The sequence below is a fragment of the Blastomyces dermatitidis genome (assembly GCF_000003525.1).
Source record: "Blastomyces dermatitidis ER-3 genomic scaffold supercont1.15, whole genome shotgun sequence".
Classification (NCBI taxonomy): domain Eukaryota; kingdom Fungi; phylum Ascomycota; class Eurotiomycetes; order Onygenales; family Ajellomycetaceae; genus Blastomyces; species Blastomyces dermatitidis.
In genome coordinates, this window is record NW_025544788.1 from 740,760 (window position 1) to 757,444 (window position 16,685).

The window sequence follows — 16,685 nt, forward strand, 5'->3', positions numbered from 1 at the left end:
GAATAGATTAGACGCAGGCATTGCTTATACTGAAGATAATATTAATTTTATCTCAGATTTCTGGAATCTAGGCTCTGAATGTGAAGTCTTTGATGCTGAACTATTTGTAATAGTGAAAGCTTTCAAACTCATTGAAATAAAATCTCATAAAAGAGGAAATTGTTTGAAAGAGACATGGATATTCTCTGATAGTCAAGCTGCTTTAAAAAGACTTAGAAATAGTCAGATTCATAATGATCAAATGAATCTTGAACTGATCTTAAACTCTGTTTTGAAAATTCAAAAGAGAAGAACATCAAAGCTGATAATTCATCTACACTGGGTTCCTGCTCACATGAATATCCATGGTAATGAATTGGCTGATTCAGCTGCAAAAAAGGATGCAGAATTAAGCAGATCTATTCAAAAAATTGTGTCCTGGTCTTTTATAAAGAGAAAAATAAAAGAATCTTGTTTAGACAAGTGGAATGAAAGCTGGCAGAAACAAAAGAAGAGTATACATTATTCAAGATTTGAAACAAAACCCAAGTGGAAATCTTGTTCAATTAAATGTAAAAAGAAAATATTCTCATCTATAATACAGCTGAAACTAGGACATGACTATTTCAAATCTTATATACAAAGATTTGATGATAGATTTGACTCAATAGAATGCTCATTCTGCAATACAAATGAGAATCCTGAGCATATTGTAATGCACTGTGCATTATACAATAGTCTCAGAGCCAGATTGAAAGAGAAGTATGATCTAAATCAATTAAATATGAGATTCTTATTCTCAACTGAGACAGGAATTAAATACTTAATAGACTTTCTATCAGAAACTCAAGCAGCTACAAGAAAATGGCTAAATTCAGAATTATCTGAGTATGAAGAGGAGGAAATAAATCAGATATAGTCTGTTAAAACAGCTATACACTCTCTTTTAATAATTTGTTTTGTTATAGTCTCTCTTTACTTTATCTTTTTCTTTATCTTTTTCTTTCAATTTCTTTCTATCTATTTATTTAATGTGTCTATCTTTGAGACTGTGTTCTTTTTCTCTTTTCTTTTGTCATGATATTGTCAAATGATTTCAAAGTATCAAAAGATGTTAAAACACTGCAATTTGTAAACAGTTTTTGTATTCTGGGCTGGAATTTTCTGATTTTGCATATCTGAAATTGATGAATGTATAATAGTTAACTTTACAGACATAGAAAAAACCCTGAGAACTAAAGTTCTCAGGTAGATGTCATAGTCTCTGACTGCATACATCTATAATTGAAGAATAATAATAATAATAATCTTCTAATTCAGGTAGCAGAGAAGAGTGTTGTTTATATCAGCTAGAGAAGATATTCATTTCAGTGATTTTCTCATTGATTATACAATGTCTATCATTATATTACTATATCACTGTATTATTATATTACTATATCATTCTATCACTATATTATTATATGATTTCTGTTATTATTATATAACTTCAGTGATAATCATTCTCTCTTTTATCTCTTTAAGTGAAGAGCAGTCTTCTTTGAATCTGATTCACTGCTCTTATCTCTTTTCTCATATCTTATTCATTCATATACATAACATTTATCTGAGTGTGAAGTTTTTTCTCAACAAGTAAAGCAGTATCAATTGAATGCTCTTTCACTCACTGCTCTTCATACACTATCTTTTGAAACATTCTAGAATCACACTGATATGATAACTATGAATCACTTTATAGACAGAATTATCATGCTCTGAAGAAGTCTGCACTTCTTACCAGTTTTTAGACATACTATCAGATGTGATTCAAAGATTGCTTAAGTCAGCATACAATTACAGACATATGCCGGCTTCTTATATATTGTAATATTGTACACTAATTTAATTAGCAGCTGCTATGACCTCTTTACATTTATATGCATACACTAGTAGTTCAGAAGCGGCTGCGTTATTATCTGATGATTGTACATTCTTCTGAATCACAGTTGACAGATTCAGTTAAAGAGTGTTCTCACTGTTAAAAATATAAATAGAAAAATCATACAATGTAAAGAAAATAAAGTAGAAAAAGAGTAGAATAAGAAGAGATAGAGAGAATTAATTCCATTAAAATTAATAACAACTCACTCTCATCACTAACTGAGAAGAAAATGAAATGATTTAGAGATAATACATATACTGAGAATGATGTAGATAATTTATTTATTATAGATTAATTACTGATTGTTAATATAAAGAGCTATAATTATTAATAAGAATGTAATTCTTGATTTTTATTATTTCAGTGTTTTTATCATTTTAATATGTATATATAGAAAACTTGACCTTACTAAGTGCATCACTTAATCTTATTATATAATCATGACTCTGACCTTGCATAATACAGTAATAATCAGTTGATAATTGACTTTCAATCTTTTAATTCACTTATTCATTCAGCTCATCAATCAATCAAAGCATGTATAGCTGATTTATAATCAATTAAATAAACAGATAAATTTATATAGAATATAAAGTGTAGAGGGCCTGCGCTGAATAGATTGATATAATAGATAGATTTTATATAACAAAGATAAAAATGTTAGAGAAGAAAAGAAAGAGAAAGTATGAGAATCAGCAATCAAGATGAATATTTATACGTGTATGTGATGATGTATGTGATGGAGCTTCAGAGTGAAAGAATATACACGCGTTTAGACTGACCGCTGGAATCATGAATTTCACATTTGATCTCATTTGATCTGGTCTCATACATTTCTTGGCGTGAATCCCGCTGGGACTGGCTATCAAAAAACCATGCAAAGTGACTATATATCAGATCTTAAAATGAGACCATGACTTGAAAAAAATGAGAAAGTGGTCCCATTTGGTCCCATTTAGTCTCATTCTTGGCATAAAGTTACTATTTTTAGACATTTTAAGGTTTTTTTTAGACTATTTTTAATTTTTTAAAAAGTAATGCTTTTTGGTAATACTCAAATGAGATTTAAAGTCATTTAAAGCAATAAAAATAATTTAAATTGAGAAGTGAAAATCATGGTCTCATTTAGACTGACCGTGTGACCGTGTCTGAGACCAGGACCAGATTTTTTGATAGTCTCATTACCAATTCGACTGATCCCATTACACGCTTTTAACATTAGATAGTAGTTCCATACTGTCCCAGTGGGACTTACTGTCTACTCTTGTCACATTTTCCAAATGAGATCATGATTTCCACTTCTCATTTTAAATTATTTTTATTGCTTTAAATGACTTTAAATCTCATTTGAGTGTTACCAAAAAGTGTTACTTTTTAAAAAATTAAAAATAGTCTAAAAAAAACCTTAAAATGTCTAAAAATAGTAACTTTATGCCAAGAATGGGACTAAATGAGACCAAATGAGACCACTTTCTCATTTTTTTCAAGTCATGGTTCCATTTTAAGATCTGATATATAGTCACTTTACCTGTTTTTTTGATAGCCAGTCCCAGCGGGATTCACGCCAAGAAATGTATGGGACCAGACCAAATGGGACCAAATGTGAAATTCATGGTCCCGGCGGCCAGTCTAGTCCCATTTGGAAAATGTGACAAGAGTAGACAGTAAGTCTCACTGGGACAGTATGAAACTACTATCTAATGATAAAACCGTGTAATGGGATCAGTCGAATTGGTAATGAGACTATCAAAAAATCTGGTCCTGGTTCCAGACACGGTCACACGGTCAGTCTACACGCGTTCATAGTGGCTGAGAATTGGCAATCAGAAATGGCTGAGAATCGGAGTGTATGCTACGCGCGTTCATAGCAGCCATGAATTGATGATTGAGAATGGAAGAATCTATGAAGTGTAATGAAATAGTCTATATGATTGATCAGGCGCAGCCTGTCACATTAGCCCTCTCTTTTCAGAAGCAGTTCTCATCAGTCAAGAGTCACTGTTTCAGATAATACAGAACTCAGAGTTCAGATCAGTTAATCATAGCTGACTCATTTCATCAGATATTATCAGCTATGGCTGCAGAATCTCTTATTAAGAATATCTTCAATCTCTCACTCAAGCTCATTGTCTTCTTCTATGATGTCTGGCAGCTGTTAGTTAGAAGTTAGCTGAGAAGAGAATAAATCAGTGATAGTGTAGCAGAGTAAGCTCATATGAAATACATTATAAATCTCTAATAATATGTCAAGATGATAGTTATAACTATCTAGAACTTCTATCACTTTATACCTGATATAGCAGTAGTCTAGTATACAAGATGAACATGTGATTTATATGTTCTTAAGATTTAATTATATAAGATCTTCTATCTTATACTGCTCTGCAGAATCTTATCAGATATTAATTTAATCTTCTTAATCTTATTTCACAGTTGTTATGAAGATCTCTGCTCAGTCATAGATATTTCAGAGCTTTATTACTATATTATCAGCAATCTGAATCAGACTGTAGAGATTTGATATGAACTGTATAATCTCTAGAAGATTCAACACTTTCATGTGATATCTGTATATAAGAAAGAACAGACTTATATCTGTTAAAATAGTATCTCAATCATTGATAGCAATCTCTGTATATAGAAGAAGATCATATCAATCATCTTATAAGTAATTATAGAACTTATGAAGATAATTCTTTACAGTCTGAATTATCTGTTCTAATATATTATCAGTCTCAGAGTGATAGACAGTTAACAGACAGTATATAATTTTAAGAACTTAACAGATTCTTGTTCAGAGAGTACTCATGAATTAACAGTCTTAATCTGATACTATCAATCTCAGTAATTCATACATCTGATAGAATGAACTCTGTAAGAAGACTTCAGTGACTTATTCAGTGTTCATCTTATTACAAGATTTTAATATTATATTCTTACTTAGTCAGTTGACAATGACTAGAATGTTTCTGCAGCTCTTACTCTTAGATAAATTAATAGTGAAGTTAATTGCTACATCTCATCAGATTCTATCAGAGATATTAAGTGATTTTAGTAGATCTTTTCTATGATTCTTTCATAAGATAATAGAAGAACAGTAATTACAGTTTCAGACAAAGTATCTGATACTGTTTAATATCTCAGATCAGTAGAATTCTCAGAAGATCATTCTATACAGTTGTTCACAGCCTGAATAACTAGTTATACATAAATTATACATCTCTTACATTATTCAAGTATGTAAGAGTTTGAAGTGAGAGACTCAGCATCATTCATGAAATTATAGAGTATTATTATTATTAATTAAGCATTCTGAGATATCAGTTCTGATACATAGTTCTGAAGAAAATCAGAGTACTTCTTAATATACTGCTTCAGTGAGAGTCTGAAGAAGTTCATCAGTCTGAGCTGCTATATATCATAGTTCATTCAGTGTAGAGAAAGTGAAGATATCAATATCAGTTCTAATTGAAAAAGCATGTATAGTGCTGTGAGTCATTCTATCTTGATTAATTAATATCTTCAGATTTAAGAGCTGATACTCTCAGTTCATTCAGTGAGTATCTGTTATATCAGATAATATATCTTACTCTCATTATAAGAGAGTATCTATTATCAAGTTCTGACTGTCAGAATAATAGTGTATTATAAAATGAAAGCAGCTTAGAAACTCAGACTATTATATCTATTATTCAGTAAGTTTATAGATAGTTATAAAGTATTTAAGATTTTTATAATCTATGACTATCTCAAATTCAGAGACACTTCAAAGTTCAGAGTCTTATTCTTCTAAACAGTATATAATTGTAAGAAGTTTCTTATCATAGATCTTATAATTGTATTCAGTGAGACTCAGTTTCTTAGACATGAAGATATATAATCATAGAACATCTTTATTATTATATTATAATATTACTTCTTCTGTTATATAGTCAGAGAAATCAGCTTCAATAACTATTTCACAATCAGAATCAAATATTATTAGTGAAGAGATATTAATAAATATCTTCTTCATCTATGTAAATGCAGCTTCAGTATTCACTGATTATTAAAATACTGAGTCTTTCTTAGTAAGATCTGTAAGTGATCTCACAATATCTGAGAAGTTTTGTATAAATTGCTGATAGAAGTTAGTAAATTCAATGAAGCTTTATACATCTTTCACAGTATATAGAGCTTCTTATTCAAGAATAGTAAAGACTTTCTCAGAATTCATTCAAATTCTCTTATCAGCTTCTATTATAAAACTCAGATACTTGATACTCTTAACTTCAAAATTATACTTATTAATATCTATTAGTAGTTCTGCTTCTTATAGTTATTATAATATCTTTTACACATGTTCTTAATATTCTTTTCTGAATTTATCAGTGAAGATGAGAATGTTATCTAGATAAGCAGATACAAACTTATCAAGAAAATCTCAGAGTGCTCAGTTGATATACTTCTGAAATATACTGAAGATATTAATCAGTTCAAAGAGTGTGACTATTCATTCAAAGAGATTATAACATGTTCAGAATGCTGTAAGTTATTCATCTTCTTCAGTGATACAAATCTTATGAAATGTGATGATGATATCTAGTTTTATAAATTATTAAGCTCACTCAATTCATGCTAGAATTTTATTGATAAGAGATAAGAGATATCAATCTTTCTTTGTCAATCTGTTCAGATCTCAGTAGTTTACACAGAATCAGAGTTCTTCACCTGATTTCTTTATAAAGAGAATAGAGGCTGCAGTGAAAGAGTTGCTAATATATATAAATTCTTTATTCAACAGATCATTAAGTATCTTTCAAAGAAGAAGAAGTTCATCTCAGAATATATTATAAAGAGAGTCTTATAACAGTTCAGAGTTCTTATCATTCTTTTTCTCTAACTTAATACTGTGATTCACTTCAGAATCTTATAAGAGAAGTATATTTATAATATTATCTTATCAGAAAACATCTAGATATTTATAATATTATTAAGAGAGTTTCATATAAGAATCTATTATTATAATACAGAATAACTTTTCTAGAGTCTTTTTAATATCAGTCAGACTGATAGAATAGATTGATATATAATCTTACTATCAGTGACTCTGTCAGTGATTTTAATGATGACTTCTTTTTCAGAGTATTTTATATGTGTTGACAGAGATCTGTGTCAGATTCATGATCTTATGAATATTATCTTTATGAACTCTATCATTATTAGAGAATATCAAGCTTCTGTTTCAAGTATTTAATAAGATATCTTATTTAGATAGTCAGATAAGTTCTAATATAAGATTATAATCAAGATTATTAACTTCATATATATAGACATTTTCATATTAATGTTCTTCTATATCTATGATCAGCTTCATCATGTAACAGGTATAAATATCTTTTAAATTATCAAATTCTGTGAGAAGTCAGAGTTTTGATAGAGAAATACACTGAAGATTATAATGTCTTATAACTGAAGATTTTATCATTATATAGTAGTATAGATCACTGTCTATCATAATCTTTATATTATATATATTATTAATCACAGTGAATATAAGAATTACATTCATTATTATCTTCTCTTTAAATCATTGTCATCTGACCTCTTCAAGCTTCTGTTTACAAATTTGAACAGAAGCTAATTTTTTCTCTGTTTCACTGAAACATTCTTATAGTTATTCTCTGAATCTTTCTCTAATGCAATGTGATTGATACAGACAGACACTGATCTCTTCTTCAAATAAGAAGACACTGATTCTTCTCTTAAATATGAAAATATATAGATTAATTAGTAGTTAAAAGCAATGTGTTCTGATCAGTTATAGTTGATACACACTCTATATTAACATCAATCAGCAACTTCTTCAGAAGTGATCTCAGAAACTCAGAAGTCTGTTCAGACAGTAGAGACTCTTGCTTATATATAGATATTCAAGTCTACTCAATTCATGACATCTGCATTATTATTATTTCTCAGCACAGGTGTATAAGTTATTAAGATGTAATATCTTCTGTCACTGTTCTGTATATTCTTGAGCTTGATAAGACAGTTATTCATTATTCAGAGCTGTATGTAGAAGTCTTTATAAGTTAAGTCTTTATCTACACTTATAAGAGTCTGTAAGAGTTTAAAAGTTAATGTCTTCTTAAGTATGCTAATCTTTATTCAATTCTCTCAAGACTAATCACCTGCTTTTAGAATCTTAGTATTAAAGTCAGAGATAAATATTATAAGAGAAGTGTTTCTCTGTCAGATACTCTGTAATCAATCTAATACTTTCTGTTATATAATAGTGTCTTAGAACAGAATATCAAAATATTTCATAATATTATCAGATATTTATAACACTGATTTATATGCTTTTATTCATGAATGAAACTTCTGTTTCACATAATCTTTCAATTATTTATTAATATATCAATCTTGATTGATTAATAAACTGATGATATCTTTATCTATACTCAGTTTTACAAGTATCTTCATTCTTTATAATAAGTAGAGAGTGAGATTAGAAGTATTAAAATATATAGAAGTATCTAAGCATTCTTTCAGCACTTTTGTATTCAATTTTATAGATGTTGAGATTATATGAGTTTCTTGTTATAATAATCATTGAATCTCTTTATATTGACATTATTAAGTTGTATACATATCAGCTATTTATTGTTATTATAGTTTTAATATTACTTAGAGTCACTGTGATACTATATCTATACTTATATTCAAGAGTTCTATATTATCATTAGACATGATTATATTGATTATCAGATGTATAATATCTATGAAATCTGAAGAAGTGTAATTATATTCTTATACATCTAAGTATTAGAACTCTCAGGTCTTTTACTGATATTCTCTTATAAGATTTTATTCTCTTCATAAGATTTTATTACAGAGTCAGAGTGACTGATGAGTAAGCTTCTATCTGAGAACTCAGTGTTCACTTAACTATATGACTATTTCTCTATTTCTTATATGTTGTTACATGTTTAAATATCTCTTAATAAATAATCATTTCTAATAAGAAGACAATGAACATTTTTATAGTGTAGAGAGCCTGCACTGAATAGATCAGTATAATAGATAGATCTTATATAACAAAGATAAAAACATTAGAGAAGAAAAGAAAGAGAAAGTGTGAGAATCAGCAATCAAGATGGATATTTATACGCGTATGTAGTGGTGTATGTGGTGGAGCTTCGGGGTGGAAGAATATACACACATTCGTAGCGGCTGAGAATCAGTGATCAGGAATGACTGAGAATCGGAGCGTATGCTACGCGCGTTCATAGCGGCCGCGGATCGGCGATCGGGAATGGAAGAATCTATGAAGTGTAATGAAATAGTCTATATAATTGATCGGGCGCAGCCCGCCACATAAGAAGATATTTTACAGAATTTTAAAATATATCAAGATAAAAATATTATTAAATTGATTTTGAATTGATTTTAAATTGATTTTAAATTGATTCTGAATTGATTATAGTAATAAAAATAGATTTAATCTATATATTTAAGTAATTAATAATTGATTGAAAATCAGTTGATAATCAATTCAGTATGTGGCGGGCTGCGCCCGATCAATTATATAGACTATTCCGTTACACTTCACAGATTCCAACCACTTCATTCTTGAATGCGTACGCTCCGATTCTCGGCCATTCTCAATCACCAATCCTCGGCCGCTATGAACGCGTGTATATTCTTCCACCCTGAAGCTCCACCGCGTACACCATCACATACATGTATAAATATCTATCTTAATCACTAATTCTCACACTTTCTCTTTCTTTCCTTCTTTAACATTTTTCTCTTTGTTAAATAAGATCTATTAATATAATACTGATCTATTCAGTGTAGATCTCTTACACTATAAAAACATTCATCATCTTCTTATTAGAAAATGATTATTCACACATTGTCTCATTAGAAACAATTATTCATCAAGAGATATTCAAATGTGTAATAACATGTAAGAAAGAGAAAAACACAGTTAAGCAGATACTGAGTTCTCAGATAGAAGCTTACTCATCAGTCACTCTGACTCTGCAATAAAGATTTTATAAGAGAATGTTAGTAAAAGATCTGAGAGTTCTGACACTCAGATATATGAGAATATGATTACACTTCTTCAGATTTCACAGATATCATACATTCAACAATTGATATAATCATGTTAAACAATAATATGAAACTCTTAAACATGAGCATAGATGCAATGTCACAGTGACTCTGAGCAATGTTGAAATTACAACAACAACAGATAGCAGACATGCACATGACTCAATAACTTCAATATGAAGAGATTCAATGATTAATTCATGCAATTTCAATATTCACAGAATTGAATATAAAAGTGCTGAAAGAATACTTAAATACTTCTACATATTTTCATTCTTCATGATGAGTAGAAAGTGAGGTCAGAAGTATTAAAATATGCAGAAGCATCTAAGTATTCTTTCAGTGCTTTTGTATTCAATTCTGTGAATGTTGAAATTATATGAGTTAATCATTGAATCTCTTCATATTGAAGTTGTTAAGTTGCATGCATGTCTGCTATCTGTTACTGTTATAATTTCAACATTGCTCAGAGCCACTGTGGCATCGCATCTATGCTCGCGTTCAAGGGTTTCATATTATTATAAGACCTATAATATTATACCGATCTATTCAGCGTAGGCTTCTTACACAGTATTATTATTAAATTCAAGAATAATTTCAGTATTAAATTAATTTTGAATTGATTTTGAATTGATTCTGAATTAATTGTTAATTAATTATAGTAATAAAATAAATTCAATCTGTATATTTAAGTAATTAACAATTGATTTTGAATTGATTGTAGAATTGATGATAAATAATTAAGTGGTTTCAAATTACAAGAAAAGATGTATTGAGCGAGGTCAGGTAGTGGCACGGGCCACATTTGCGAGGTCAGCTTACATAACAAGGTCAAGTGGCGCACTTAGCGAGGTCAAGTTTTCTGCTTCCTGTTTGGTGTGGTGCACTCACTAACTAGAGGTGATGAGTAAGCAGCGGCACAATTAGTTCTCACCACCATCCTCTTGGCTTCGTTTGTCCTTCCTTCCCTTGGTCTTTGACCATAGCAGAGACCATCAAAGGATACTAGAAGAATCATCTATGCTGTCTCTTAGTAGTCCTTTTCGCTGGCACATATGGTCGTCGCTCTGGGGTTTTATCTCTAAATTCATTAGGAGCATTTATCTACCCCGTTACCGCGGCGCGACAGCAACACCAACTCTCAACGACGATGCTGAACTTGGACGTACAAAAGCACAATTCCAGCACGTCAGTGAGCTAATAATGCTACAACTGCCGCCTACTGACTTGATTATGTAGAATGCCAAATCGCCCGAAGAGTCAAACTATGTCGTTGCTGACCGCCCAACCGTCGAACAGTCTGGCAATGAGATAATCTTGCACGTGAAGCAGCCGCCGAAATGTATATCAATTGGGTTTTCCGGAATCATCTGTGAAATCGACGAAGATACCATTGTGAAACACCCGAAGGTCATTCCGAATAATGATCCATACAATCAGATGTACCGCGATATGATCATTAACGAACGACTGGTCTACGAGCGTCTGGGGAGTCATAAAGGGATTATTTCATACTTGGGCGTCCACGACGAAGTAACCGGTGCGATAAGGTTGGCATATGCAAAGGAAGGAGATCTGGAATGCTATATTCAAAGCCATGACAAGCCATCAGAAACAATTCGCGCCACCTGGATTCAATTGCTAGTGGAGACTTTCTGGTATATCTACTCTCAAAAAGTTCTCCATCAAGATGTCAAGCCCAACAATATACTTGTTGAGAATGGCACTTTGAAGGTTGTTGATTTTGCCAACGCCACAATGCATGCATTGGATGCTGATATGGAAGAGGTCTGCGCGAAAGATCCATTGTCACGAGCTGATATACTTAGTCTTGGGTGTATTATTTATTCTATTGCAGCATGGCGGGTCTTCTACTATGATTATTTTGAACATGATTGCTGGCCCGAGCCAGAGAATCTCCCTGCAACAAGCGGCCTAGTTTACGATGATATCATCAACAAATGCTGGACAGATAGCTATGGCACTATAAAATCGCTGTATGAAGACTGCAATGCTTTTTCTGGCATGAAGTGGTGAGAGGGGAGGACGAATCAATGTTGCTCAACAGTTGTTGAGGATTTGCTGGCTACAGGTTGTTTACATCATGTAGAAATAAGGTGCTTCCGATGTTATACTATTATCTTCTCAGTGGGCCCAGCTTTTATCTCAAGAATTCATTTTAGCTTTGCCCACGTTCACAATCACCGAACAAAACGTCTTCTACTATCATTCGAATCCATAAATGTTGCCAGAAAGTTTCTATGCTACAAGGCTATATCCCGCAAGACACTAATACACTTCCTGAACTATTACCCTTCTGATTTTAACTTCTCACTCCTCCCAGTTGTAATTGCCACGAGCCTAATTCTAGAATTAGTGTCATTAATAAATAAAACCTAACACTCAAGTTAGACTTACAAACTAGGCACCCACAGTAACGCCTTGGGGTTGAGCAACGGATGCGGAGCTCGAGCCTCCAGCTCCTGTTCCGTCACCATCCTTTGGTCTAGTAGGAGGCTTTTTGTTGCAGCAATTAGGGCAGACGTTTCGTTGTGCGTAACCACGGCTTTAAGCCTTGGTGGTAGTTGGTTCTGGATTTGGACATGGTGAACCTCTCTCAGTTGCGGGATCACACACACCAGTGGAGAATGGTGTTTCCTTCCGGCGCGGTGTGCCCACAGCTAGCTCCAAGTGTATGTATTTGGCGTCTCTTTCATGCACATTTTCGCCGAGTTTTATGCGGCCTTTATTGACGCGTGAGTACGGAGTAGTTATAACAATATGCATGTGCATCTAGAGATATACCGTGTGTGAGAGCAGCCTGAATGGAAATGAGTTTCCATACGAGAGAATGGATACAATTGAAGATGGTTCTTTGGGGCTATTTATGTGCATTTCTCAATAGTGAGTATTGCCTCGAGCTGCCGCCAAGCACCTTTAAAAAGCAACCATTCACACGTACCTGATGCGTTGGGACGGCTTTTCAGCCTCGGGAATGCCTGTCGATGCACAGAAAGCAAGACGAATGATTAATGATCGATCCCCCACCGGACGCCTGGCATTTCTATCTACTCCGTACTGTACTATGTGCCGGATGGAAGAACAACTAACCACGTGTTGTATCTTTGGAAAGAGAGAAATGAAAAAGAACCAAATAGGCCGACTGCTTGCAAGAGCTTGATATGATATGGCTCTCATTTGCTGTGTGAGACCACAAAATGTCCCATGTGGGGCCTCGCCCCCAAAAGTTCTTTTTTTTGCCTATCCATTTTCAGATTTTTTTGATGCTCAGTTTAGTTAGTTAACTGGGATCTTCAAATGCAATGCAAGGCAAGGCCAATCAACGGCCATCCCTTGTCCATCTTTCGTGGCACAATAGGTGATTTTAGTGGTTAAATAAGTGTAATTTTATATAAACGCTCGTATTGGTATAATTTATTAAACTAGCCCTAATTACTCCGTACATCTGCCATTGTCTCCAACAAACATGCGGATATCATGCAATGCATCCAGTACCACCAGGGTAATCTAGCATGCGAGTCTTTGGGGAGTCTCATCAAGTGGCCTCATGTTTCTCAAAAGGTGGTAAAGAAAAAGTGCACGTTTCATCCCCGGATTACTATAAGTCAATTACTTCTCATTAGATCAGAGACAAAATGAAGAAGAAAGACGCATTTTCTTGTATCTTTTTCCATTTGCATTTACCGCTCTCGTTCGTCGGCTATTTCATTTTATGTCCTCTACTGTTTCGTTTTTAACGTATTGCCGGGCATTAATAAGATATCGGGAATATCCATCACATCTTGTCGGCCACTTTCTATTGCGACAGGGCTCCATGCCTCGAATATATTTTGCGCTTCTGATAGTTATAGTTTACCTTTGTTGACCGCACCGCATTTCAGCAATGATGAATTTACATGTGATCCTGCGTAAGAGTTGACACAATGAGTATTTGGAGGGAATGATATTTGTCTTTTGTGCTGCCTGCTGATATCATATACATACATAACATATTGCGATTGCGATTCCCGTCTCTGCAATCCTGAGTCTTCTGCCATAAGCACAGCAGGTGATTCAAGCACTTGAATCAAAACAGATCAAAGCTTGATCCAGATGATTGATGAGGCTTGTTCTCCCCAGTCATCGGAAACACTGCCTACGGAAATTTCCCAACAGAGCACAACATCAGAAGGAAGAGGTCTGTTTTTGGCTCCGAGTGCCCTCTTGCTTCCTGAAGGGTCGGCGATGCCGGGGAGCTGTCATTACAGCGTATTAAAACAAAGCTGCCCATTTCAACTCCAGGGTTCACTTCGCTGTGGCGTCACTGGCGTTGGGACAAGAAGAAGTGTTGAATGAGGTTTCGATTGCAACTTGCGCCTCAAACGCGGAGCCGCACTTTATTCTCCACACCACACACAAATCACTCCAAAACCTCTCGCAAAAGAATCTCCCCTCATTATTATTATTGTTTAGTTATATAGCTTATTGTTCCTCCTCATCCGCCGCTCTTTTGCTCTCCTCATCGATCTGCCATCCATCACAGAGGGCAGATCCTGTACGATTTGACAGGACACTACGCATCTCATCCGGTCTCGCTTGATCAGGGCTCACCCAACCCACAGCGCGGGGTATCAAGAACGCCCAACCTGGCCTGGTAACTAGCCTGGTCATCTTTTTTTAGCGAACAAGCCGGCCACGGTGGCAGTGCCGATCGCCATCAACGTGCCAAACCGGCCGCAACCTAACTCCGCTAGTTTTTCACGTCCATCGTATTATCAGCCTACCAATTTAAGCACAGGCTCTCTGGCAGCAACTCGCGCAGGAGAAGCGTGGAAGGACCTCCACCGTCCAGAAGAATTCGCCAAACCATCGTCCAGCTCATTGGCTGATTGGGATGAAGTTCGTCCTTTAGTTACATCTAACATCTCGTATTCATTAGGCACACGCCAGAACACCGCCGCTTGGCGGCCTTTTTTCACAAAATGATGGAACAGCTGATTGAGCCCAACATCAGGCTCAGCCTCGCGTGTTGATTGCTCAGAGATGTCCAGAGAAAAATTCCAAGCTCGAATTGATGATTTACCAAGCATGGTTTTTAATGGGAACGCCTCGCACCATGCCTCCTTTTTTTGGTTTTTACGCATCACTTTTCTTCCCCATCTCTCTCCTTTCCATGACCATATCAGCATAGACAATCCAATCTCTGTTTTGCGCTCTTCATTGTTCGTCGCATAACACCATGCCTTCGTGGTCCCGCATAGCCGCTTTCGCGCTCCTCGCGCTCTCCGCTTCTTGCTCGGCTCTCGAGCTCGGCGAAGTGGTCTCAGACTTCTCCGATATCTTGGTCGGCGACCGCGACGTGATGGACAACGTGACGTTAGCCGACTCAGGAGACCTGATATCACTGGCAAAACGCGCCTGTCCAGCACGGTGCACACAGTACTGTTGCGTCTCCGACGGCACCTGTATCCCCTCGACGGCCTGGAGCTGCTGCGGTCGCGGTATCGTTTGCGGCCCCGGACGGAAATGCTGCCATAACGGCTGCATCAACGACAATGAAGAGTGTTGCCGGACCGCGGGTAGGCATTGTAGGGCTGGGTATGAGTGCTGGCTCATCAACGGCCGGCCTAGGTGCTGCCCTCGAGGCGTGTGCGGGAGTGGTGGTAGCGGCGGCGGCGGCGGCGGTTCTAGCAGAACTACACCCGCACCACCTAGCCCTCCACGGACAAGACCCAGTTTCGATTATTATACGTGGACAGTAACCTGGTAAGTTGACTTTCTCTACCTAACTCCTGGACCCGATGCATGTTGTAGCTAGCTAGCATACGATTGCTACATGCGCAACAAGGGAATTCGCGAATACAAAGAATATATATAACAATAACTAACATCTACCAGGACATACCGCGTCACATTCTACACGTCAGTTACAATCCGCACAACCACAACCACCACTACAACAAGCGTCGTCTCCTTCTATGCCTCAGACTCAGCCGACGCCTCATCTTCCTTCCGTGCATACACCGCCACGGCGACCTTCGACCCCCCCGCCAGCGCAACTGACGTCCCAGAACCACCGGGAGGCGGCAGAGGCGGCAGCGGTGGCGGCAATCTGGTCGCCCTTCCACCTGGCGAATCAGGGAGCAGCGGTATCTGGAGCTGGCACGCGGCGCTCCTTGCAGGCGCTGCTCTTGTTCCTGGAATCCTGGCGGTTTATCTGTAAGGGGTTAGTATCCAGGTCCTTGGACCGTTGAGATTCTAGTTTGACGCAAAAACATGATATCCATTTTTGTCTTCCTTTTGTAAACGTGTGGGGGTGATATGTCCTCCTAACCCCCTTATCTTCCCTCTTCTTGTTTCTTTCCTTCTTTGATGTTGTTTCCTTCAAGCCCGACTTTCCTGCAGTGAATATCATGGGTTTGCCTTCTTGCTTGTGTGACAAGTGGCTTGGAAATGACATCCTTCTTGATAAACGGTTAATGTCCTAAGTTAGAGTGTGAGGAATATATACGGATAAACATGCCTATGAGTATATAACGCCTTTATTTCATGTTTTGGTCTCTATTTCTTTGCGAGCTACGCTCCAGGACGGTGATGATTCTAGGCTAGTATAGATCCAACAACTAACTAATCTCATAATTGAAGTAATATCAACAACCCTTAGTATATAATCACTAACATA

At 35.5% G+C, this 16,685-nt stretch overlaps 3 protein-coding genes across 3 annotated transcripts; 2 read left to right on the forward strand and 1 right to left on the reverse strand.

Annotated features, from left to right (window-relative positions):
- Positions 1–10,904: 10,904 nt before the first annotated feature.
- BDCG_09407 (serine/threonine protein kinase) lies at positions 10,905–12,929 on the forward strand. Its single transcript, XM_045425195.1, has 3 exons — positions 10,905–11,191; positions 11,243–12,696; positions 12,775–12,929. Exons 1-2 carry the CDS (start codon positions 11,024–11,026, stop codon positions 12,038–12,040), a joined length of 966 nt encoding a protein of 321 aa, XP_045273745.1. The 5' UTR covers positions 10,905–11,023; the 3' UTR covers positions 12,041–12,696; positions 12,775–12,929.
- Positions 12,930–13,422: 493 nt separating this feature from the next.
- Positions 13,423–15,093, reverse strand: BDCG_09409 (uncharacterized protein; the record flags this gene model as incomplete). Its single annotated transcript, XM_045425196.1, has 2 exons — positions 13,423–14,674; positions 14,788–15,093. The coding sequence occupies 2 exons, from the start codon at positions 15,091–15,093 to the stop codon at positions 14,486–14,488; spliced, it is 495 nt and encodes a 164-aa protein (XP_045273746.1). The 3' UTR covers positions 13,423–14,485.
- BDCG_09410 (uncharacterized protein) lies at positions 13,509–16,677 on the forward strand. Its single transcript, XM_045425197.1, has 2 exons — positions 13,509–15,769; positions 15,902–16,677. The coding sequence occupies exons 1-2, from the start codon at positions 15,243–15,245 to the stop codon at positions 16,224–16,226; spliced, it is 852 nt and encodes a 283-aa protein (XP_045273747.1). The 5' UTR covers positions 13,509–15,242; the 3' UTR covers positions 16,227–16,677.
- The last annotated feature ends 8 nt before the right edge of the window (positions 16,678–16,685 follow it).